The sequence below is a fragment of the Odocoileus virginianus genome, chromosome 15 (genome assembly GCF_023699985.2).
Source record: "Odocoileus virginianus isolate 20LAN1187 ecotype Illinois chromosome 15, Ovbor_1.2, whole genome shotgun sequence".
Lineage (NCBI taxonomy): Eukaryota > Metazoa > Chordata > Mammalia > Artiodactyla > Cervidae > Odocoileus > Odocoileus virginianus.
The window spans coordinates 54652221-54678294 of NC_069688.1; the positions used below are offsets into that span (position 1 = coordinate 54652221).

The 26074-nt window shown below is 37.4% G+C and overlaps 1 protein-coding gene across 3 annotated transcripts in view; it reads right to left on the reverse strand.

Annotated features, from left to right (window-relative positions):
- The window catches only part of INTS8 (integrator complex subunit 8), a 41900-nt gene that overhangs the window by 13778 nt on the left and 2048 nt on the right, over positions 1–26074 (reverse strand). For 2 of the 3 annotated variants that reach the window (XM_020873171.2, XM_070477371.1), the window contains exons 2-16: positions 25345–25519; positions 23517–23657; positions 23148–23219; positions 22384–22435; positions 21294–21476; positions 17727–17834; positions 16081–16236; positions 12785–12885; positions 12192–12333; positions 9164–9234; positions 8599–8774; positions 7334–7467; positions 5702–5812; positions 4015–4216; positions 3137–3258 (exon numbers count right to left, since the gene is read on the reverse strand). In XM_020873171.2, coding sequence (XP_020728830.1) covers positions 3137–3258; positions 4015–4216; positions 5702–5812; positions 7334–7467; positions 8599–8774; positions 9164–9234; positions 12192–12333; positions 12785–12885; positions 16081–16236; positions 17727–17834; positions 21294–21476; positions 22384–22435; positions 23148–23219; positions 23517–23657; positions 25345–25519 — 1946 coding nt within the window. The remainder of the gene's footprint in view (positions 1–3136; positions 3259–4014; positions 4217–5701; positions 5813–7333; positions 7468–8598; positions 8775–9163; positions 9235–12191; positions 12334–12784; positions 12886–16080; positions 16237–17726; positions 17835–21293; positions 21477–22383; positions 22436–23147; positions 23220–23516; positions 23658–25344; positions 25520–26074) is intronic. The other variant, XM_070477372.1, reaches the window with a different exon arrangement.

Below are 26074 nucleotides of genomic sequence, written 5' to 3' on the forward strand. Positions count from 1 at the left end.
ACTGTCCACTGACAGATCTGAGTCAGATCTGGGAAGAGGATCCTCTGGTTCCACCACATTACAAACCTTCTTGTTTCTAAACAACCAGTCTAAGGAGAACAAAAACAGCATAGTCTAATGAGAATAAAACTGAAACAATTCAGAGATATGCTATTAAGTCGGGGGTGGGGGGGGGGGGAATTGCTAAATACACTTACTATGATCCCACTTGGAAAAGAAACAGAAAGCCTGTAATGGAATACATACATGACAGTGTTAACTGTAAAAGCCCAGAGATGAGATTAAAATAGTGGTTAAATTTCACTCACACCCACACATTATTATTATTTTTTTAATGAAAAAAAATGAGGAAAAAATATGGAAACTGAAGTTGGCAGAACAGAGGAACAAGATTTAGAGCAACTTTTCTCTAAGGAAAAAGGTAGCGACTAGGGATGTAAGTACTGTTGATGTGAGGAGGGAGAATTAAGGAAGCACAGATTACTGAAAGGCACCGATATGAACAAACGCAGCCTTCAGGGCCTAAAGTGCAGGAAGGATCCAGCATGAACACGCAGCACACACCCAGGCAGACGTGCAGGACGGGGCTGAGAGCGCGCCGGCACCGCCAACAGGCTCCCATGCCGTAAGAGGCCGGGCAGGCTCGGTCAAAGCCGGGGCCTTCGTCCTGCACCACTGTGACCTAAGTAAGCACCAACCTCTCCCCTCCTCCCATGGGCCAGTCTCCTATAATCCAAGAGTCCATCAATGCTGTACATTTTCCTAGACTACACTACCCCCACCCTGATCTGCGAGGGAGACTAAACAGCTCTTACTATTTCAAAAGGTCATCTTTAGTCACATGCTTAAGAGCTCCTTCTTTCCTTTTTGTGATAAAGGGATATTTAAAGAAAGAAAATAGGGAACAGAATGGAAAATCAAATTGACTTAAATCACTTACTGTTTCACTGCCCAGGAATAATGACTACTAATACCCTTCCAAACTCTTCCCTGTACATGTATACCTATACTCCACATGAAATTCAAAGTCTGAAAGGTGCTCTAACTTTTAATACAGTCCCGCACTCTAGACTTCTCTACTTTCTCCTCTACGCTAACAAGGGAACAAGGGGCCAGCCAGGGAAGGAGGCAGGCAAAACCCTAACGCAGATGAGACAGCAAGAGGCCTGAGTGGCCCTGCAGCAAGGTCACCCTTACCCTTCCTCCTCTGCGGCCGGATGAGGGGCAATGCAGGAAGCAGGGGCAAGGTAACCAACAGCACGACCTTCTGCACTGCGGGCCCTCAAACACGCGGCCAACCTCTCTGGAGCAAAGCTCCACCGAGTTCACTGCTCAGATGAACAGACCGAAGCCACGGCGCCATCTCAACACCAAGCCACCATTCTAAGTGGACGTGACAATATTGAAACAAAACGGTTCTCTCATCGGAGGGCTCACTAAAGCCTAAGAGACGGCTGGGCGTAATCAGAAAAATTCCCTAAATATGAGGAAATCCCATCTCACAAAGTTGACTAAAAACACAGATATAATCCAAAGTCTGAAATTACAAAGAGAAGGATAATTCAGGGACAACAATATATTTTTATGAACAATCAGAAAGAAAACAAAAAAGGAGGGAAAACCAAAAAAATCAGTAAGTCTCCAAAGGGCTGAAATAAAATGAGCTCAGTTTTCCAAAGGAAATAACAAGGAAGAAAATATGAAACATGAAATAAGAAGGAAGAAACAAATAACCGAAGACAAATGTAAAAAACTAGTACAATCTTGCAAGGTTCCCAGATAGCCATCAATTTAAGGGACTATGTACTAAGGATGAGATGAGGGCAGATAAGAAGAACAAAAGGTCATACAAGCATTAAGAAAAGAATAAGGGCTTCCCTGTGGTCCAGAGGTTAAGAATCTGCCTTGCAATGTGGGGATACCAGTACGATCTCTGGTCAGGGAAGATCCCACATGCCGCAGGGCACCTGAGCCCACGAGCTGCAAGTAGGAAGCCGTGCGCCCTAGAACCTGTGCTCCGCGGCAAGAGAGGCCGCCACGATGGGAAGTCCCCGAGCGGCAGCTAGAGAGCAGCCCGCGATCGTCACAACCAGAGAAACCCCAAGGGCAGCAACAAAGATAGATAAATAAGCATTTTTAAAAAGAGTAAGGAAACTTGGGATGAAATGCATACATAAAAAGTCTTAAATCATGAAATTTCTTTTTAAACTGTAAGACCAGAAAGGGAGGAAAGCTCACTGCTTCTTCAGGGCAAACGTAGTATTAACACAGGAAAGATGTGTTTTCTCAGGGAAAACATCCTCCGTATTTTTGAAGTTCTCTGCACAGAGAAGCACTTTCAGTGGTACAGGAGAGATGCAATTAAGAAAGAATAATAAACAACATACCGTCATTCAGAATTCACTGAATGAATTGTTTCACATGGAAATAATCACTAATAACAAACATGCGTGCTAATTAAGGGGGCTTCCCAGGTGCTTGTGGTAAAGAATCCACCTGCCAAAGCAGGAGACATAAGAGACTGGAGTTCAATCCCTGGGTCGGGAAGATCCCCTGGAGGAGGGCAAGGCAATCCACTCCAGTATTCTTGCCTGGAGAACCCCCATGGACAGAGGAGCCTGGCTGTCTGTAGTCCACAGGGTCACAAACAGTCAGACACGACTAAAGCAACTTTGCACACACACTAATAAGAATCAGGCATCAACTTAAGAGAGTTTAATAGGCTTTGAAGAAGGGTAAGGGGCTCACATGGAAATGGGTGCAGTTCATCCCTGGAGGTTTCCTCAGGTCTACCCCAGGTACTCCAGAGTTAAAGTCAGGGTCTGACTACATCAATCAAAGCAAGAACAACTAACTAACTTCTCACTAGTTTAGGATTATTCCAAAATGTTGTCTGTTAACTAAATAATTTTTGCTTACATTTTCATAACTATATGGTACTAGAAAAAAAAAGTGAGAGGACAAACTCAAGTGCCTTAATTATCAAAAACTATATGTTTACCTACAAACCAACAGGCATTTGTCCAAACTTATATTCAATCTTAGAAACTGGACAAGTTTCCTAAGGAGTACAGATCTAAAGAAACTAGTCCAATAATCCCACCTTAATAATTTATTTAGATTAAACATGAATTACCTTCACAAACGGATTACTCTGAAGTAGAAACGCAGGAACTTGCAGAGTAAGGTATTCATTTTCCCTCCAGTTTAACATAAAAGCCACACACTCCTCAGAAATAACTTGACGAAAAGGAATATCTAAAAATCAAAGAAGAAAGTGGTTGGAATTACTATCATAACATTAAAAGAACAAAGCAAATAGTTGCTCAGATTCCAGCTGAGTAAATGAAAAACAATAGTTACAGGTGGAAAAAATAGAAAAACACTAACGTTTTATACTTTTCTTCTAGAAAGTCTAATATTTTCCAATAACAGATTGCCACAGTTTCCGCTGCTGCTGCTGCGTTGCTTCAGTCATGTCCAACTCTGTGCGACCCCACAGACGGCAGCCCACCAGGCTCCGCCGTCCCTGGGATCCTCCAGGCAAGAACACTGGAGTGGGTTGCCATTGCCTTCTCCAACGCATGAAAGTGGAAAGTGAAAGTGAAGTCACTCAGTCGTGTCCGACTCTTAGCGACCCCAGGGACTGCAGCCCACCAGGCTCCTCTGTCCATGGGATTCTCCAGGCAAGAGTACTGGAGTGGGGTGCCATTGCCTTCTCTGTACAGAGGAGCAACAGCCTTGAGAGGAAGCATGGCCCTGCAGAACCCCTGATTTCAGACATCTCATCGCCAGAACTGTAAACGAATATACTTTCGGTACTAATATATGGCAGTCCTAGAACAGTTTTCTACACTTCCTCCAATGTTCTCGAGTGAACTCCACATCTGAACTGTTTTAAAAGAAAATTAATTTTTTCACTGATGGTTAAAAAATCCTGTAAATATTCTTTTAGAATCTTCCCCACAGTTGAGTACTAAAGTCCTGAAATTTGGCTGTGTGAAAGTATCTTACCAGGAAGCCTCATTTCCAGATATCCTCGCACCCTACTAATAAGATCAGAAGGAGGTCTCTCTCCTGACTGCCCTGTTCCAGCTTCATGCGTATAAATATCCAAAAGCAGCATCTCATTCAGCATGACCTGACGAAGTTTTGGTGAGAATTCTGTAACCAACTCCAAACAAGCAGCAAACAGCTGTTTAGCATGGGAAAAGTCCTATAAAAAGAATAGCAGAATGGTCTGAATCACCTTTCCTCTGAAGTGAGAAAAATGTCTTTATAAGTACAGAACAAAGAGAAGAATTAATTTAAATGGTGAACACTGGTTATCTCGAGGCGTGAGGCTAGATTATCACCTTTTTACTTATCATCTCTGCATTATTGATTTATTCCAATAAATATTTAATTCATATATAGGCTTCACCACGTGGCATGCGGGATCTTAGTTCTCCGTGGTGCAGATATATAAGGTGGTTTAGTTGCTAAGTCATATCCAACTCTTGCAATTCCTATGGACTGTTGCCCACCAGGCTCCTCTGTCCGTGGGATTTGCCAGGCAAGAATACTGGAGTGGGTTGACATTCCCTTCTCCAGGGGATCTTCCTGACCAGGCATCAAACCCATGCCTCCTGCAATGGAAGCCTAAGTCCAAATCACTGGACCTTTAGGGAATTCCCTGTAATTTTTTAAAAACATCCAATAAACAATTAATATAATATGCATGCTATATTACTGAAGAAGTTTTACATAAACTATAATGAAACTAAAAGGTTTATATAAGTGTTACATACAATATACATAATACTATACAGGTATAAAATTCCATGATTAAACACCCTTCTCCACCTAAGACAGTCAGAATTAGACCTTACCCCCTTCCACAAGGTTTCACATCCTAAAATTCTGCACACAACCATATTAGCCTATATAACTAATTAATAAAACAAATCAGCTATGATCTAAGCCCTTTCCTACACACTTCCTTCTAATTTTTCCAAAACATAGCCTTTGCTCATTCTCTCTCTCCACATGCTCTTATAATCTGGTTTCTATCCCCCATGTCATGAAGAAGAAATGGCTCTTACTAAATAAAAAACTTCTAATGGCACACTCTACTGAGTACTTTCCAGTTACCTAACTGGACTTCATGGCTACAGCCCAGTACTGTCCATTCCCTCTAGCTGACATCCTCTATCCCCTTAGCTATCATGACTCCATGAGTCTGGTTCTCATACCAGACTCTTCCATGCCACTGTTTCTTGGACGCAATGCCAGACACCCTAGTATATCCTCCTAGGGTGATCTATGATGATTCCTAAATCTGTATTTCCAACCCAGACTACTTCTGAAACAGATTACAAATTCCTTATGTAAAATCTACAGAAGTGATTTTAAGGATCTTTGTTTTGTTTTTAGCTTGAAATACAATCTTTTACTAACATAATACTAAATACAAATAAGAACTATTCATATTCTCTAATTTTTTGAAAGAAATAGAGAAGCAACCATATGCCCAAGACCATTTTTGTACAGTTATGAGGATAAAGGGAAAAGAATAAACCAAAATGCCTTTTCAGATATCTTTTCAGACCTACAATGATGATTTTAAGATCAGAAAAACAAAACTGATCCTGATTCCTGATTTCATCCTAAATTAATAAAGCATATTCTTAACCAGAGGTCAATGTATACTTTTACTCACCTTAACAGTACTGCAGTGTAGACCTTTGGCCATTAGAATGTAAACCAAATCTCTTGTTAAATTGTCTTTAATTCCCAGGATGACACTACTATAGACAAGAGGTAATTCCCACTAGAAGAAATAAAAATACATAAACACACACACACAGAGCCAAATCTAGATAACAATCCTTCAGTAACAATAACTCCATTTAATAAAATCATTCAAAGGTCATTTTTTAAACAGAAAGGAAAATGATAGTGGCAATGAACTGCTAATCAAGATGAACATATTCATTATAATAACCTAGTAATAAATAATTAAATGGATTGGAACTTTCTGAAGGATAGCCTATAGAAATACAGAAAAATTCTAGGAGTTTAGTATGTATTAATCCATATGATCCTCACAACAGTTATTATTAAATAGGTATTATATCTCCATTTCACAAATGAGAAAACGGAGGCACACAGAAGTTAAATAACTTGCTGAAGACTATACAGCTAATTAAGTATAGCACTGGGATTCACAGTCAGGTACTTAGTACCAGAACTCTGGCTCATAACTCTCAGGCTGTACACTTCCTCATCCATATAAATGAACACAAATAATGACTTCAATGCTATGGAAACCCAACTAAGATTCAGACCAATTTTTCATTTCACTTCACTTGTATGTTCAAATCCCACAGAATATACATCAATTCTAGCTGCTTTTTATCACATTCAGCAGAGAGGGAGTATGCAGCTATATTAGAAACATATTCATATTATTATAGGGGTTTCCCTAGTGGCTCAGCAAGTAAAGAATCCTCCTGCAATGGTGGAGACCTGGGTTCAATCCCTGGGTCAGGAAGATCCCCTGGAGAAGGAAATGGCACCCCATTCCAGTATTCTTGCCCGGGAAATCCCATGGAGAGAAGAGCCTGGCGGGCTGCAGTCCACGGGGTTGCAGAGTTGGGATACGACAGCATGGATGCACTACGACTACACCTGATGAGTAAGATGCATGTGCTAAAGGCAAGTTCCCCATCTTACTATACTTTAACTCTACCTGCATCTGTGAACTATTTCCCTTGTATCTCTAGTTATATTCCACTGAAAGTTTAAAAAGCGGTTTCATTTGCACTTTCCATGTAGGAAAACTTACAACAACTTCAGAAACATTATCTTGGTATTTTTTGGGGGGTGAGGGGGGCATTTTAAAAAAATTATCTAAAGCTTAAAATGTTCTATAAAGAAGTTTTAATGAGGTGATTCTAACCTGCAGGCTTCAGACTTAGAGAGGACATGAAAAAACTAAACCAAAAATACTCTGTATGGCAAGTATTAGCTAGACTGCACAAATATCATACCTTATACACATATTTACAGCTATACTGAAAATGCATGTAGATGCTCTAACAACAAATGAAATATAAACTCATTTTTAGTTGTTACTGATTTAATATTATTTTTTTTGCCTATTTCATTTTTCCCTGTCAACAGATGTTCAAAATACAATGTCGTGTGACAGTCTTTCACATTACTGATGAACTATTAACAAATAAAAGGGCTTTCTTATTCCCAAAAAGGTCAAGCAACAGCTCTTCTATTAAATTACATCAGAAAACAAGGGTAATTTTCTTATCTGTTCTTAACAGAGGTTTCTTACCTTATTAGACACTGTCCAGAATTCACGCTCTGAAGTCATACCATGTAATTCAATTAAAATCTGTCGAATCCTCCATGGATCCACTGACAGTATCAGTTGATGTTCCAACTGGCCAATGTTGACACTTGCTGAGGCTAAGAAAGGAAGAAGAGATTTTAATTTAAATAATTATCTGATATGGTATTCATTCGTTACTCATTCATAATCGTACAAACATGAGAATGGTAATTTACTGACAGAAATTGTGCACGTTTATAAATATTAGGAGTCTCTCTCATCTTGAAAACTGATTTATCCAACTTAATGCAAACTATGTTTTAACTTCACTCTCATATAAAAAGCCCAACACAACCTGTATTATGTCTTCATTTAACAAATAAAGATAACGAAAATATAAACCAATATAAATCAGTAACTTTACATGGAAAGAATTATATGGGATATATGGAAAAATTTAACTTACACAGACAGTCTCCTATTTTTGAACATCCTGTGTTAAAAGCACTTATAAAATGTTCTGAGTAGTAAACATTAAGAATGTTTTTCGAAGGGAGAGAATGAGAAGGTAGAGGCATTGCCTTCCCAGAGAACCAAGAACTGATCATTAAAATTTCTAATTACAACTCAGCTTTCACATATAGTCTTCAATAATGCATTTCCAACATTTTATCTGTGATAATATTATTCTTTTCCTTTACGACCGACAGTCAAAGCAGCTTAAATCTAGTGAGGTCCAAAGTAGCTACAAGTTCACTCAGTCAACTGAATTCTGTCTCCCCTGCATGTTGAAGTGTTGAAGCTTGTATTTCTTCTTAACAAGCAGCACTATACTTTCTTATTACATTTAAAAATTAAGAGAAAACGATGGAAGAAAATCATCAAATAAATAAGGCAAAAACGGCATGTTGCCAAAGCTGAATGTTCAGCAGCAGACAGTGACACAAAGGCTGAAGTGCACGCAGGCCTGCACCACTTTCTGCTTGTAACCACTCCTCTTCCCTCTCGGTAAAACCTTCAAGAACACAGCAGCAGAGTTACATGGATCTATTTCCCCAGCTAAAATCCTTTATGTATCTCGGCCTACATCTCCATTAACCATAGACTCAGCAGACTCTCAAAACTTAACTGCTTACAGAAATATGACCTCAAAAGACAGGTTTTCAATTAGTTATCAGGATTAGTGTAAATAGAAAAAAAAATTAAGACGACAGCCTCAAACATACTGAGGGGCAAAATGTGCCAAAACCTGAGCCAGGAACTCTCACCTGGGATGTCGTAAAATGAAGTCACGGGTTTAATGCACAGGTTGACTCTGGGGGACCGCTTCCTCATCTGGTCGACAAGCAGCTGTCGTTCTTCGTCTTTCAGCAACGTGATGGAGAGCTCGTGCGAAGAGATCATGAACACGTACTGCAGGTCTTCCAACCCCAGACACACATTCCTACATCAGGAAGAAATATTACAAAACAAAGAGGTGTATAATTTTAGTTTGGGAAAAACAATCATATTAACCAATTTTTATTAATAAACTATTTAATAAGAGTCACCATTCAGTAATTGCAAAACAATAATTTGGAACAGGTTTTAAAATTTCCCTTTGGTCCTTATCTAAAGTTATGATTTCAATGCCATAATATACAAAGAGAGTAACAGCAAGAATCCTGTTTTATGTGGCTACACAAATTTAAACCATAAGTGTTCTCAGCTACCAATTACTGCCTGGTTATAAGAAGACAGGCAAGGTAAATGTAAAATGATAAGGAATAAAAGATATTTTTCTCACAGACCTAAGTTCAAAATTAAGAAAAAGAAGAAAAGAAAGGCACTTACTTCAAAAAAGCAGCCATGTTTCCTTTCAAAGGGTCTGAAGCTTTTTCTAAATTTATTGATCTTGAACAAACCTAGGAATTTGAGTTAATTTTTATTTGAATATGGGTACTTCAAAATAATTAAACAGCTTAAAAGTTTAGATTTAAAAACAATTGTTCTTTCAAACATGGATCAGTCACAGATTTGGTTAAGAAATTTAAGAAATGAGACCAAAGAATAAGATTGCATTATGTGAAGAGGGAGTGGAATGTGACCATTTCAAGAACTGCAGGTATTTATATGCAGTAAAGAATAATCTATTTAGCATATGAACAAATTCTGCCCAACAAATCCTTGGGTACAAAGTATGTACCCAAATTAAATGGAGTGATAAACTTTAAGAATCAGTAGTTCCTGTCAGAAAAGTGAGAGAAAAGACTCATCTTGGATAGCTGAAAAGAATGATCGATAATGGCTAAAGAACACAGAACCAACAGTTAGGGAGGTAACCAAGGTTTAAAAAATAAACAATGAAAATAAAGAGCAACTTAGCTATGAAAATATTAGTTATCTAAAAATAATACACTTTAAATATCATTCTGAATTTAATAGGTTGGGCTTCCCACATATTATTTACAAGAAGTCAAAAAAATATAGTATTAGTATAAAAGAGTCTAAACCCATGAAATTGTCAGTATTCTCTAATATGTTGACACAAAAGCTAAATTATATAATGTGTACAGCAGTACTATTCACAAGAGCCAAAAAGTAGAAACAACCCTCATGTCCATCAGGTGATGAATGGACCCTCAAAACAGACACTGAAGAGTAAATATATCCACTCAGTAGGACACTATTCAGCTATAAAAAGGAATGACGTATTGATGGACACTCCAACATGGATGATATGGCTTCAATACCAAGTGAAAGAAGTCAGTTACAAAAGACCGTATGTTTTATGATTTCATTTATATGACATGTCCAGAATAGGCAAATCTAGACACAAAAAATAGATCAACAGTTGCCTGGGGTTGCAGGGATTGAGAGGAAAATGAGAAGTGATTGCTAATGGTTAAGAAGTTTTCCTGCAGGGGCAGAGAGGAATGAAACGTTGGCAAACTGGCTGAGGTGATAGCTGCACAACTCTACAGACATACTAAAAATTACACTGAATTGTACACTTTAAATGGGTGAATTCTATATTACTAGCTGGAAACAAAGTCAATTATACAAATTCAATTATAGCTCATTAAAAAAAAAAACTTCTATGGAAAAATTATAAAGCTTAAAAGGACATTAAAGAGGCCAAAATAAATCAAGAGCCATACTAGTTCATGGATTAGGATACTCAATATGGTAATGATACTAATTTTTCACAAACTGGCTTTTAAATGTAATGTAATTTCAAACAAATCCAACAGGCTTACTTCTGAAACTTGACAATCTGAGTCTACTGTCTACAAGAAAATGTAAAAAGATAAACAGAACCAATACAACTTTGGAAAACAAGGTCTGTGCTTCAGATGATACCAAGACAGGGTCTGGGGATGACAAACAGGTAAACAAACAGAAAAGCTGTTACAGAATAGAGCAGAGACAGGCCCACACACACGTGTATGTCTGACACTTGGCATTCAACAGAGGCAGCACTAGAGACCAGTAGAAAAAAGACAAAACTTTCAACAACTGGTACTGAAACAAGTGAGGAAAAAAATGACACCAGATTCCCTACTTCCCATGATATACAAAGTTCAATCATAGGTGGATTAAAGACCCAAACGTGAAACAAAGGCTAAGCTCTGGAGCTTTTAGAAGATAAAATACAGGAAAATTTTCACAACTACAGGATATGAGAAGCTTTCTTGAGCAAGACACAGGCGAAATTCACTCTCTTCCTTTATGAGAAAGACTGATAAATTTTATTATATTAAAATTAAGAACTTTTAAAATAATAAAAGTTAAAATTGAAACTCAGAAAATATACTTGCAATACTTAAAACTAGTAAAGGACAGAACACAGTGACCCAGACAGGATATCTGACAATGAGATCCTGATGGACAAAAACTCTCATACATGTAGTGGCAAAAACACTTTGAAACTTTATGGTAAAATTGCAGATATACTTTCTCCAGGAATGTAACAGACAAATGGTATGTGGGTGCACCAGGATATAAGTACAAGAATGTTCAAGCAGAATAACCCCAAACTGTAAATAACACAAATGTCCATCATCATAAGAATAAATAAATTGTGGCATGGTTATATAATGTTGTAACATCTTACAGCAATGGGGGAAAAAAAAACTATATCTGCACATAACTTGAAAAAAAGGTCACATAAATATGTTCCCTGAAAGACAATTTATTTTGTATGATTACACTTATGTGGAGACCAAAACAGGTAAATTTAAGAATATTCTTTAAGAGGACATACAAAGGGGATACAACTGTAGTGAGAAACGAGGAAATAACTATCACAAAAAAGCAGGGCACTGATTTCTTCAAGGAAAAGCAGAGAGTGTGCGGGAAGACACATTAAGGACTTTGAGAGCATTGGCAGTGTCGTATTTTTGGACCAAAATGGTATTAACTGCATTCTATGTACTTCTCTCAAGGTCTGTTACATTAAGACTATTAAAGAGACAGGAAGGTCCAGTAGAAACACAAATTATGGAGCTCACATGAGAGGCAAGAAGTACGATTTAAGCGCTTTTAGGGAGCAGGTGACTGAAGTTTTGGAAGAGAATAAAAGTGGTGAAGAATAAAAGAAGTTGAGTGAGCCAAAGACAAAACTTTTGTAAGTAAAAACATTAAAGGGAGATGAAGAGAGAAGTCAATGGAGGACTAAGGAAAACCCAGTGATGGCGGAGAACCAGAAGAGCTCCAGCAGCAGACACGGCAGGCAAGCGCGGTCTGTCGGCCGTACCACCCCTGAGCCGGACAGGCAAGTTGGATGAAGACAGTAAAGAGGGCTCCGGATGTGGCAGTTAAGAAGTCACTGGTAAACTTAAAGCAAAACTGTACTCAAAGGGGGAAACAAATGTCTTACCTCAAGAAGAAAGTCTATTTTCTCTTTATTAGGTCTAAGGAATAGCTGGTTAAATTGAACACTAATCGTTCTACCTTCTAATACATCACGGACTGTGTTACAGGCACAGACTTTAAAACAGATTTCATCCAGGGCTTCATTTCTGTCAAATACAAAAGTAGATACACTCATTTATTTTTTAATAGAAAGGCATATATTGTAAAACTAAAATTACAAGAATGGGCCATTTATTCTTGAGAGGTAAGATTTTTACAATATCCAGGCACAGTAGTAAATAACTAAGTCAATGGGGGAAAAAAAATAAACAGGAAAGTTCTGAATTTACCAAGGGATAATTTAGGTATACAGATTAATCTGAATCAAACTAACAGAATCAAACTCCGCTGTGTAAATTTTTTTACCCAAGCACTTTTAAAAAAAGGATTAGATGAAAATTAAAGTGGCTCCTCTGACCATGTTAATTTTCCATACAGTAAAAATAAAGTAAAAGAATTGTGACAGACATACGGGTAATCTGGAGGGATGTTTTTGGTAAGTCGGAAATGCACACTTACTCTTTTACATAAAAATCAAAAAGTAATTCACTTACTTACCCCTGTTGAGCTTTCTGAAAGAGTTCCCTTAGGACCGACTGCCGGAACTGGACAGGTAAACTGAAGGTTAAGTTGTCCTCAACAAAGATCTTTATTACCTCCTAGAACACAGCCAAAAAAATTGCAACTATCTTGAAAGTTTTCAGTTTTTCGACTAATCTTGAAAGTCTCTTTAAAAAAAAGTTTTTTTTAAATAAAATTTTAAGTCTTTCTGTAACAGAAATTACAAAGTGGAGAAAAATCATTAAAATATCTTGCTAGGAAAAAAATAAATATCTTGCTAGGGAAATCTCTTCCAAAAATTTTAAAATTACATTAAGGGTAAAAATAGCACTCCCCTCAGTTCAATTTAACGGCTCAAGTCATGTCCTACTCTTTGCAACCCCATGGATTGCAGCACACCAGGCCTCCCTGTCCATGACCAACTCCCAGAGCTTGCTCAAACTCATGTCCATTGAGTCGGTGATGCCATCCAAACTGTAATTCCATCCAACCAATCTGCTGACCCCTTCTCCTCCCGCCCTCAATCTTTCCCAGCATCAAGGTCTTTTCAAATAAGTCAGTTCTTCGCATCAGGTGGCCAAAGTATGGAAGTTTCAGCTTCAGCATCAGTCCTTCCAATGAGGATTCAGGACTGATTTCCTTTAGGATTGACAGGTTTAATCTCCTTGCAGTCCAGGGGACTCTCAAGAGTCTTCTCCAACACCACAGTTCAAAAGCATCAATTCTTCAGCGCTCAGCTTTCTTTACGGTCCAACTCTCACACGCATACATGACTATGTGAGGAGCAGTGTCCCCAGAAGAGACTAAGCTAGACTTGCCTGCGAGTGTCCTGGAGTCTCTGGTGGAGGTGTGGGTCAACAGGTTGGCCTCAGGCCAAACAACAGGAAAGGAACACAGCCCCGCCCATCAACAGAAAATTGGATTAAAGGTTTACTGAGCATGGCCCTGCCCATCAGAACAAGACCCAGTTTCCCCCCACAGTCAGTCTCTCCCATCAGGAAGCTTCCATAAGCCTCTTATCCTTATTCATCAGAAGGCAGACAGAATGAAAACCACAATCACAGAAAACTAACCAAACTGATCACATGGACCACAGCCTTGTCTAACTCAATGAAACTATGAGCCACGCCGTGTAGGGCCACCCAAGACGGATGGGTCATGGTGCAGAGTTCTGACAAAATGTGATCCACTGGAGAAGGGAATGGCAAACCACTTCAGTATTTTTGCCTTGAGAACCCCATGAACAGTATGAAAAGGCAAAAGAACCCCCCTACCCTTCTTTATAATTGGAGATCATGGGCCAAAAGTGAGAGGTGAGAAAAGAATCAAGTAATAATTCAGCTATGTTATTAGACAGAGACTTTTAAAATTCCTCTCCTCCACTTAAACATGATTTCATACAACAAACTTTTTAAAACGTTAAAACAAAGAGAAATATTTCAGCTAGAAAAAACGTGTGCTAAGAAACTAGTCTAATCAACTTAAATGGTTTAAAATATATTAGTGAACTATAGAAAATTTATCATCCTAATAAATGATATTACCACAGTCTTTTTATAGTCTTTTTTTCTCAGTTGTGTATCAGCTCTTTATCAAGCAATGGAAGAAAGTGGGGATGACAGTGTGGGGATTTCTGGAAACAGCTAAATCAGCTCTACAACAAGAGCACTGACAAAAATGGTTTCAAACTACAGAGTGACCACTATTTCACTTCCATAGCAAAATATGAGCTACATGGGAGCAAGCAAGTCATTTCCCAATGTTGGAAGACCTATTTGTTACAGCTGTTCAATAACTCATCAGCCACAGAGAGAATCCTATCCCCCCACCCCCAAAAAAGCTAAATATGATTTCTAAGACACTCCTGTATATATAGCTAAAGTGACAAATTCCAGAGTTGCAACAAAATCACCCTTTCCCCTTTCCTAGCTATGCATTACACTACTTCCTGAGTCATCCATTTGGTCCTTTATTATATCTATGGTAACATGCGGGCTTCCCTGACTCAGCTGGTAAAGAATCCACCTGCAATGCAGGAGCCCTGGGTTCAATCCCTGGGTTGGGAAGATCCCCTGGAGAAGGGCATGGCAACCCACTCCAGTATCCTTGCCTGGAGAATCCCATAGACCAAAGAGCCTGGCGGGCTACAGCCCATGGAGTCACAAAGAGTCAGACACGACTGAGTGACCAAGCACGGCCCACATGGCAACATGTGCCAATCTGACTGACATTCTCGCCTGCACAGGTCTCACTATGCCAGGAATCTTCTTAAAGATTCTATATCTTATCATAATTGATTACCACTCCCCATAAGCTTGTACTAGGGATATGTAACTGAAAGATCTCTTGTGTTTGAGAACTTCATCTATATCTGAAACCTACCTTCAAGAAAGTTTACTTTTCTTCCCTAGGGCAAATCAGAATTGGCAAAAAGGGGGCCAGAGGGAGAGAGAGGGATCAATGTCCCCTCCCTTCTTCTATTTTCTCTGAAGAAAAAAAACAAACGAACCCAAAACTCTAGCTGAGAAAAGAGGACTAAAAACCTAGGCTAAAAGTCCATTGTGGAGACACAAAACTAAAGGCATGTTAGAGCACTGTCATTTCATAATTTCTGTTTTGAATTTAATTAGATGAAGGTACTGTTCACTTTCTAGAATGAAGGCTTTCTGAAAAAGATTTTAAAAGTACAAATCCTAACTCCCAGTGGTTTTCATTACAAAGCTACAGATATATACTCAGAGAGGGCAACAAAAAATCTCAACAGACTAATTTAAGCTCCTTTCATGAGTAAAACTGAGATGACAACCAGCCTTCCTGGAAAGGGGGGCTATGTAATAGACTATCCAAACCGACCAAAAACGCTCTGCTCACCCTCTCCTTCAGTCTTACTGTTCGCAGCAGCTAATAAGGTCAAGCTGGAAGACCGTACTTCCAGATCTTTAGCCTCCATAAAACCAAAAGTTCTCTACCTGTAATTTTAAAAGTTAAAAGTTCTGCCTACAGAGTTTCTTACAGAATGTACTTAAAATGGGCAAATTTTATACCTTCAAGAAAGGATAATTATCAGTAATGTGAGTCAACATCTATCCAGTGCTCTGCCTTAAGAGTTTATGAACTATAACTTTTCATTTGATTCTCATAAAAAGCTTTATTATTACAACTATTTTATAGGCCAGTCTGTTTGACGTGTCCCAAATGGGACAACTGTAAATGGTGATGTCAGGATTTGAACTCGGTTGTCTGGTTTCCAATGCTTTCCAATGACACGACTGTATCCCCGTCATACATCTTACCTGATAGTTGCCAGATCTCAAACAAACATGGACCTGACTATATGGAGTCAACTGTTGAGCTGTACTATCAGAGGAAGGTACGAGAACATCACATGCTTGACAATAGCCAGCTAACCGCTTCTCATCTATGGTACAATGAAGAGACAATGAACCTATCTGTAAAGTAAGAGGTATACATCATTATCCATCAGTGTAACAGAAAGAATAGTCTAGCACCCATTTATTGCATTTTAACAGTATAAGAAAATGCCAATGGAAAATAGGAACCATAAAAAATGAAGTTAAAGGTTTAGAGCAGGGGTCAGCAAACTATTGCTAACAGGCCAAAACCAGCCCATGTCCTGTTTTTAGATTCCATGACCTAAGAATAATCCTTAGTGTCATAAAGGGAGGAAAAAAAAAATTAGGACTATGCCACAGAAACTGTATATGGCCCACAAAGCCTAAAATATTATTTAGCCCTTTACAAAAAAATTTACTGACTGCTGGCTTAGAGTTTTCAGGCCAACATAAAAAGGTACACATCATTATCACTCTCTGTAGGTATAACAACAATTAAGATACTAACAAAGAATGAAAACTGTTTAAAAAAAAAGATTAAAATACTTTAAAATGTTGATACATACACTTGGCAGAGATTTAAAGGGGGACAACAAAGAAAACTCAATCTTCACTCAACCAGAAAAAACAGACATGCTTCCACCGAAACAGAAAAAATTTTAAGACATACTTTTTTAAAAAAATTAAAGCTTTAAAAAAAGAAAAATTGAAGCTTTAAATTACTATACCCATAATGCCATAAAATTAGAAATCTGATGAGTTCCCCAGGTAAATTAAAATGAGAATTCCCAACAAAGTATATCTCTAGTGCATTTATTCAATGTTTCTGGTGAAGAAAGGAAAGGTTGAAATGGGAATTTTTCCGGCCACCAGGCATATAAAAACCTAGTTATACACTTTAAAATTCAGTTGTGTAAATCATAAAAAGAAAAATGCAAACAATAAATACATGAAAATGTTTGCCCTACTAGGAATTAAGGAAACATAACTATTTTAAAGGTATTCTAGATAAATATCAAATTAGCAATTTAAAAAACTTCACTTCACTCTGATAGTAGAGCCCTCAGAGAAATGTACCTAGAAATCAATTTGGCTTTGTATATTACATCCTTTAAAAAAATTAATGACCACTGACATGGTTAATTCTACTTGCAGGAATTTAACTTTATCTAAAGTCCAAACAAAAATTTATGCTTGGAGATATAAATTTTGCACCTTTATAATAAATAAGAACAGCAAACTATCTAAATGCTCAAACATTAGGAAAATCATAGCTCATCTATATATAACAGAAAAGGATAGATACATTTAAAATATCTAACATTTTAGCAAGATACAAAATAGCATGAGCTTAACTGTATAAAAACATAAAGAACAAAAACTGGGGGAAAAAAAGAAAAGCTAAAGCCATAAAAGGAAGGGGTTATTTCCAGGTAGTATTACAGATTTTTTAAAATATTTCCATTAGTTTTTTGATCAAATTTACTACAATGAACAGTTTTTTAATCATCAGAAAAATGAAAGCCAAAAAATATATAGATGTTTTAAAGGACTGAAAATCATGTGACTGTTATGACTGTATTTACCTCTGCAATTAGTTCTTTGGTTCTAAAAAATTTTTCTCTGGCATTTTCATAGACAGCTGGATTTGTAGAGCCTTGCTGGAAGTATGCTGCACCCAAATCATAACACACCTAAAATGGTAATGAATACCAATTTGCTCAGTGATTTTTCATGAACTTAAGAGCTAACAAAACTCAAAATCACCTTTATCTCAGCAACATGGTTACACATGTATCAAAAAAGAAAACAACGTTTTAATGAGCAGTAAAACAGTCAATGTTCTTAGTCACAAGCAACAGAAATCAACTCTGACTGACTTAAGGGGACTTAACTACAGAATTATTGGGAAAGCCAAAGAATTAGGCCTGGAAAACAAACGGGGGATGGAAGGCAAGCAGCCAGAACAAAATCCGCAACTGATGCAGTGAAACAGCACACAGCCACCTCAACAGCCAGCTCCGCAGATCTGGCAACTGCTGCCACCAGGACCAGATACTGAAGGCAGCAGCTCCACTCCTGCCAGGGCTGCTCCGGGAGCTAGACTTCGCTGTCACCGCTGCAGTTACTCACCATCACAATGGATTCGCCATCATCCCACTTCACTGACTGACTAGCGAGCTCCCACGAGCGTGCTAAGTCGCTTCTGTCATGTCTGACTCTTTGCGACCCCATGGACTGTAGCCCGCCAGGCTCCTCTGTCCCTGGGATTCTCCAGGCAAGAGTACTGGAGTGGGTAGTCATGCCCTTCTCTGGGGGACTTTCCCAACCCAGGGATCGAACTCACATCTGCTGTGGCTTCTGCATTTGCAGGCAGATTCTTTACTGCTGAGCCACCAGGCGAGCCCAGCTAGCTCCTAATTCAGTCTAAATGTCTCTGTCACACCGACGTGACGTGCCTGCCCTCCAGCAGGATAAGGCTAGAGAACACTAATATTTGGAGTTGTCAGTTTTATTATAGGAAACAGGATCTCCCTCCCATCAAGTCTCAGAAGGTAGGGGATTCTTCTAACAATGAAAAAGGGGACAGCCACGGCGGTGTCTCCAAAAGGGTAGGAGGGGCAAATGTCTACTATCAAAGAACTGGCCAGAATAAAATACTGAGAAATCTGAACGAATGAGTATAAAATGACAGCACATTTCCAGTTGTCTTTTTCTAACAGAATCTGCATGTTTTCCCAGGAGAATTCCTAAACAGACACCTCAGTTCAGTTCAATTCAGTCGCTAGTCATGTCTGACTCTTTGCGACCCCATGAACCGCAGCACGCCAGGCCTCCCTGTCCATCACCAACTCCCAGAGTCCACCCAAACCCATGTCCATTGAGTTGGGTGATGCCATCCAGCCATCTCATCCTCTGTCATCTCCTTCTCCTCCTGCCCTCAATCTTTCCCAGCATCAGGGTCTTTTCCAATGAGCCAGCTCTTCGCATCAGGTGGCCTAGATTTACCCAATGCAGAATTCAAAGACTGAGTTGAACTTGGCCATTTTATGAATAAGAATACTAAGGCCCAGAAAGTGACATTTCTACTTGAAAGCATATAACTAAGCACTGGCGGAGTCCAAACCTGAAGCCAGACCCTTAGGTTCCTAATATTCTATCTCAGATTTACTCCTCACAAGGCTGACTGGTCTGCCTTCTCAATCTGACTTTTTTAAAAAGCCTTCAACTTATTCCCCCAAGTAAGAGAAAGTTCAAACCCCACGGCCTGATTTTCAAGAATCTCAGAATCTAGACTGCCTTTGCTCTCCAAACCTCTATTCTTCTCTATTTCAATCACACCAGTTTTCTCAACTCCCCATACACATCCGATGTAGAAATAAATTTCATTCCACACCATTTACTTCCATTTGCACCAAACCAACCTGAGCCAACAGATACTCATTCCTCTTTCAAACTCCTAAGCTGTAAGTCTCTGATACTCCTGACCAAACTACTCTTCACTGATACGGACTACAGATACTATTCTGTCCTGTTCAACAAATCAAGATTAATTCTTCCTCAGCCTTGAGAATACTGCTTTACAGTATTTAATCCACACTTAATGTTGGGCAGATTTCCATTCTAAAGTGCTTCCCTCCATCTAGGATAAAGGAGTGCTAAAGTTTAAAATAAAGTATGTGTGTGTATATAACAGAGAAAGATTTATATACACACAAGCACACCTATATTTGCACACATATTATAGACACATATAATTCCCCTTTCCAGGCAAAGACAGAGTTGTTGTTGTATAGTTGCTAAGTTGTGTCCAACTCTGTCGCAACCCCATGGACTGTAGCCCACCAAGCTCCTCTGTCCATGGGATTCTCCAGGCAAGAATACTGGAGTGGGTTGCCATTTCCTTCTCCAGGGGGTCTTCCTACCCAGAGATCAAGTCTGCGTCTCCTGCACTGGCAGACAGATTCTTTACTGCTGAGCCACCTGGGGAGCCCCTGAAGTGGTTACCAACTGCCAATGCCTCATGACTCCACTCCTACTCCATGAGAGGCCATCTCAGCAAGTCTTGAGAAGGGATTATCTTTAACTCCAGAACCAGCTAATCTGAAAAGGTACCTCTCAACCCTTTTTAAAGTCAGAGCTATTCCAGCTCTTTCAAGATTGGGAAATAATGATAAAAGAAGTCATGCCAGACATCCCTGGTGGCCCAGTGGTTAAGAACCTGTCTGCCCATGCAGGGGATGTGGGTTGGACTCCTGGTTCAAGAAGATTTCACATGCCTTGGGGCAACTAAGCCCATGCACCACAACTACTGAGCCTGTGCTCTAGGGACTATGAGCTGCAACCACCAAAGCCCATGAGCCTGTGCCCCGCAAGGAGAGAGTAGCCTCCACTCGGCGTAACTAGCGGAGGCCCGCAAGCAACTACAATGAACCAGCGCAGCCAGAAAGATTAGTTTTTTTTAAATGTTATGCCAATTCACACAATGAAGAAAATATAGAACATAAAAGGCTCTACTGTAGTGGCAATCATTAATTCTTTTAAAATTTTCTATTATACTCAAGATTCTGGGCTAGAAAGTAAGGAAGATGCAAATACAAATATATTTTAAAAAAGAGAGACCTCAAAGAGTTTATAATCAAGCAAGGAAAAAGAAGCTATCAATACATAAAATATCTAACAACAAAAAACAACTGAAAGCAACAAAGGAACTAGGGAACAGAGTTACAGAGAGCAGGCAGACTTAAGATCCTTGAAAACCTAGGTATTTCTCTAGGAGCCTTACATTTTTCAAAATCTAGCACAATATTAGTTTTGTTTTTTCAGTCTGATTAGATTTTTTATAATGTAAATGAATTGTTGGTCAGTTCATTCATATTATTACTCCCTGCATTGTCAGTCTCTTAAATATAAGCAGGAAACTAGTTTGGAGACAAAAAATCATAAGAAATTTTCTTTCCATTTCTTTCAGAAAAATTTCAAGAGAGGTCTTATAAAATTCACAATTAAATACAATGCAAAGTTTTAATAACATCAGAAATAAAATTAAAGGGACAAGGGCAGAAATAAACTCTAATTAAAAATACAAGGATGATTTTACGTAAGATTTTCCAAAATTTTGCCATGCATTGATTAAACACTGAAATAAATACCTGGCACTGCATCTCCTCGGTTTTGATTTTCAATCCAGCAGTGGAACTCTCAGTTTCTCCATTGACCATGCCTGGCTCCACGGCCAGTAAGTCTAGTGTTCTCATTGTGTGGACATAAAGATCCTTGTTTAACTTAAGGGCTGCCTCTAGTACCAGGATAGAATCAGAAGCTTGTTCTTTTAGCTACAAAAGTTCAATAAACAAAATTTTAAAACACAAAAATGGCAGTACTGGACTACAGCAACCAAAAATATTTACAGGATACTTAGCAGCTTAATGTACTAGTCTATTTTAAAAATGCATCTAACATAGCAAGAGTGAAATTATATTTGTTAAAATTATCTTAGATTTTAAAATTCAGAAGGTTCCTATTGTGAAACTGAAAACACAAATTGGAAAAGATTGATATCTTTCTTTTATATAAAAGTTACTGATGAAAAATGCTTACAATTTTACACCATTTCATTGATGTATTCAAGAAATGTTTTGTATGCTTCAATGTGCCAGTCATTTTTACTAGGCATTAAATAACAACAACAACACAGGTTTTTTGCTTCCACATTCAAAATACATTAGCTGTTGTATATAGATACAGACAGTCTGTTATCTTCCTTCTCCTTTCCCAGTCTCTGTACTTTGGGTAGTATCTCTAGTACATTGTAGGTATTAAATAAAGAATTAAAGAGATCATTTTTAAATTATGGTTTCTACTTTTATGTTGACTATGCTATGTTGACTATGTTATGTTAAAACCAATTTTAAAAATAACTATTTTTCTGAATATAAAAGTAGTTTTAGGGAATTTCTGGCGTCCAGTGGTTAGCAGTTGGCACTTTCACTGTAGTGGCCTGGATTCAATCTGATTGGGAAACTGAGATCCCAAAAGCCACACAGCATGGCCAAAAGAAAAAAAAAAAGGAAAGTGTCAATTTAGAATATTATCAAATTACCTCCTAACAGTCAAAGTCTAAATGTCGTCACACTGAGACCATGCCAAGTCTTAATATATAAGATTAGAAGAAGCGCCTATACATGCTCTAAATATAATACATCCCAGAAAGGTTACAGTGTAACCGATACCAATACTCACCACTTTCAAAATATTTTCTGTTAGCTCTTTCTCCTGTTGCATCTGATTCATACTAAAAGAGAAATGATAGAAGAGTATCACCTATTACTTGAAAGACTGAAAGTTCAAAACTTAAAGATCATTCTTGACAGTGAGGCCGAATTTAAACAATTAAAAATGCTTTTAATACTACTTCTTTTCATGCTTAAAAAATAAACTCAATTATGATGATGCTCCTTTATTTACCATTATTTTTTCATTTGCTTTGCATTAAAAAAAAAACCCTCAATTTAAAAATAAAACTGGCAGCAAAAACTCATTTATACCAAGTTAGAAACTACACTCTAGCTCCAAATTTGGGTAAGTTGCTACTATTTGGAATTTAAGAACTAGGTTTAAAACAGACCTGATAAAACTATTGTACTTAACTTTTGCACTCTAAATTAAAACTTCCCACATACAGAACAAATATATCTCTTTCAAGTAAATTTAATTAAATGAAAACAATCTTAATTCCCGGAAGCAGGTCAGCTAACATTAAGATGAAAGGCACAGTTTACAAAGTGCTCCCCTCCTTTTTCAGCGCTCTCTACTCTAGTTATCCAAAGCCCTGTCTGATTCTCTCACCCTTCTAACCCCTCCAAACCTACCTGCATGCAGGCCTTCTGCCCTCTGATTTCTGCTTTATTCCTTCTGTACCAAGAGTTCTTAAAAACTTGCAAAAAAAAAAAAAAAAAAAACCTGACAAAAAAGTGCCAAGTAAGAGTCTTTATTGGCCAACTTACACACTTAACTGAGGAGGTCCAGGTTTTGCCTGTTTAACAGGAAAACTACTTTGAACAATTGTCCTAATTGCCCTTAAAAAAAAAAGACAAAAACAAAATTTAATACATTATAAATGTCACCTGAAGTATTTTTTAGTTCTTAGAAAACTTATAAACTATCCAAAATTTTGACATATAATAAAAACTTTGTAAGTCATCCACATCTCTATCAGAATGCTTTTCGTCTATGCAGTCATAATCTTCTCCACCATCTCACTATTCCCAAGATCCTCTGAGAGATCCCTAGAATGACTTAAAAGCACATCCCTGAAGTCAGAATGCAATTAAAGACAGGCTGCCCAGCATATTTTAGGTTTATGAAAACTTTACCATCTATTGTAGAGAAGTATGGCCATGGCAGTGGTTGGAGGTAAAGTGGCCAGATCCATGTCTACGTGCTTTGTCCCTGGAGGAACTTTACTGATGCACAACAGTTCATTCAACAACATATTCAATACTGGAACAGACAAACTTAAAAAGGAAGAATCAGAAGACATATAAGTTGTGCAAGTACACAATGCACAATTCAGTATCTTTGCTAAAAATAATTAAATCGTTTAAGTAGTAAATCCACAGGGCCATTCTATTAATCTGTCTCAACAATGTAACTGAAAATTTACCAAAAGATCTTTTAAGCTTTTATCATGAAAAGAATTTAAATACATACAAAAGTAAAATAATATAATACACACCAATGTGCCCATCATCCAGCCTCAACAGTTATCAACTGATGGCCAATCTTGTTTCCTCTCTACTCTCACACACTTCCCTCCCTTCCATAGTACTGTAAATCAAATTCCCAATAGTAAATCATTTCTTCCCAAGTATTTCAGAACGTATCTCCAAAAAATTACCTCCTAACATAATGACAGTATCAATTTCACATCTAAGAAATTATTGTTTATCATCAAATATCCAGTCAAGTGCTCAATTTTCCAACTCTATCATATATATCATACTGTTCTGCACACACTGCTATCTGCTGCTAAGCCTTGAGTCTATTGACAGATAAGCTCCCCCTTAGAGAACAAACCGTTTTTTTAATCCTACTATTCAGTGCTGGAAAATATATGGTGAAAAAAGTGTTCAAATACCACTAGTGTTAGTATAAACGAATATAACTCTCTGGAAATGCAATCCAGTATATGCATAATACACTTTAACAATGTTTACACCACTTGACCTGGCAATTTAACAATCTATACTAAGGATGCAACTCGAAATTTATATAAAGCTTATGGACAAAGACATTTTAAAGATCTATGATTTATAAAAATGAAAAACTAGAGAAAAACTAAAAAAACTGTCAGTAGAGGAACAATTTAATAAATTATCTATACAATGGATAATCTCCAAAAACCAAACTGGGGAAATGCTCATGATATCCTGCTATATGAAATAAAATCAAAATCAAAACAAAACAAAAAATCAAAACAGTATACAAGGTATGTTCACAACTTTGTTTAAAAATATAGGGAGAAAAACCAAAAACATATATATATAGGGAGGAAAACAACAAAAATTACACAAAAATGTTAAAAACACTTCTTTCCCCTTCCCTAATATTTCTTATTTCCTGAATTTCTCCAAATATTCTATAAGGTATTTCTCTTTAAATTGTGAGAAGGGGGTGAAAACAAATTATTATATAACTATGCATTTGAAATATTTATTTATAAACAAATAACCACTGATTCTAATAAGATAGTTTAAAAGTCTAACAGACAGTGATTGATTTATGACCAGTAAAATTAAATGAATTATTTAACAAAGATAATATGTACCATAGTATTATGTACAATTCATCATTAATTTTTATTTATTTTCCTCAGATATGCAAAAGAAAAATGAAGATTTAAAACTGTTCAGGAGTGGATTTTCTCTACTTAGCACATCAAAAAATTAAAAATAATAAACTGGCTCATTATTGATAACACCAAGTTTATACTTTAAAAGGTGATTTAAATTCATTCAACAAATATTTTCTTATACTTTTTGAAAAATACTTTGCATATTTTACCAAGAATACACAGAAAAGTAGTTTTCACTTTAAAGACCAGTATTATAAGAACACATACTGAAATAAACCAAAATATCTAACAGTTCTCAAGATAAATTCATTTACATCTTTTTTTAAATTCATTTAAATCTTGTATACCTTTTCTCTAATATGTCTAAGTCCCATTTCAAATGTGCAGCAACTTTAAGAGCAAGTAGCTTTAAAACACGATTTCTCTTGTTATCAGGCGGAGGTTGAACTTGGTTTTGCTCATTAAATGAAGGTTTGGAAGCCTGTTCCAAAAACTGGACTATAAGCTGAACTGGTGCAGGATCTAGGATTTAAAAGAAAGCAATTCTTGAACTTAAGGTCTAATTATGAAGATGCAAAAGGATTCACCATATTGGTTTCTGGCCACAAAAGGAACCCAAATAAGCCAAGAGGCACATGAAAAAATGCTCCCTATCACTATTTGAGAACTGCAAATCAAACTACACTGAGGAATCAATCACCTCACAATGGTAAGAATGGCCATCATCTAAAAGTCTACAAACATGAAAAACAATACAGATGTTAGTTTAAAAAATTAATTAATTTTTAGTAATTATTGGAATGGAAATAATAATAATAACCTATAATTGAAAATAATTTTATTTAATATTATCCAGCAATCTCATTCCTGGGCATATGTCCAGGAAAGATGAAAACTAATTCAAAAAGATACATGCACACCAGTGTTCATAGTGGCACTACTTACAATAGCCAATACTTTGAAGAAACCTGTATGTCCACCAACAGATGAATGGATAAAGAATGTGCAGTACATATACACAGTGAAACAACACTTGGTCATAAAAAAGAATGAGATTATACCATTTGCAGCAACATG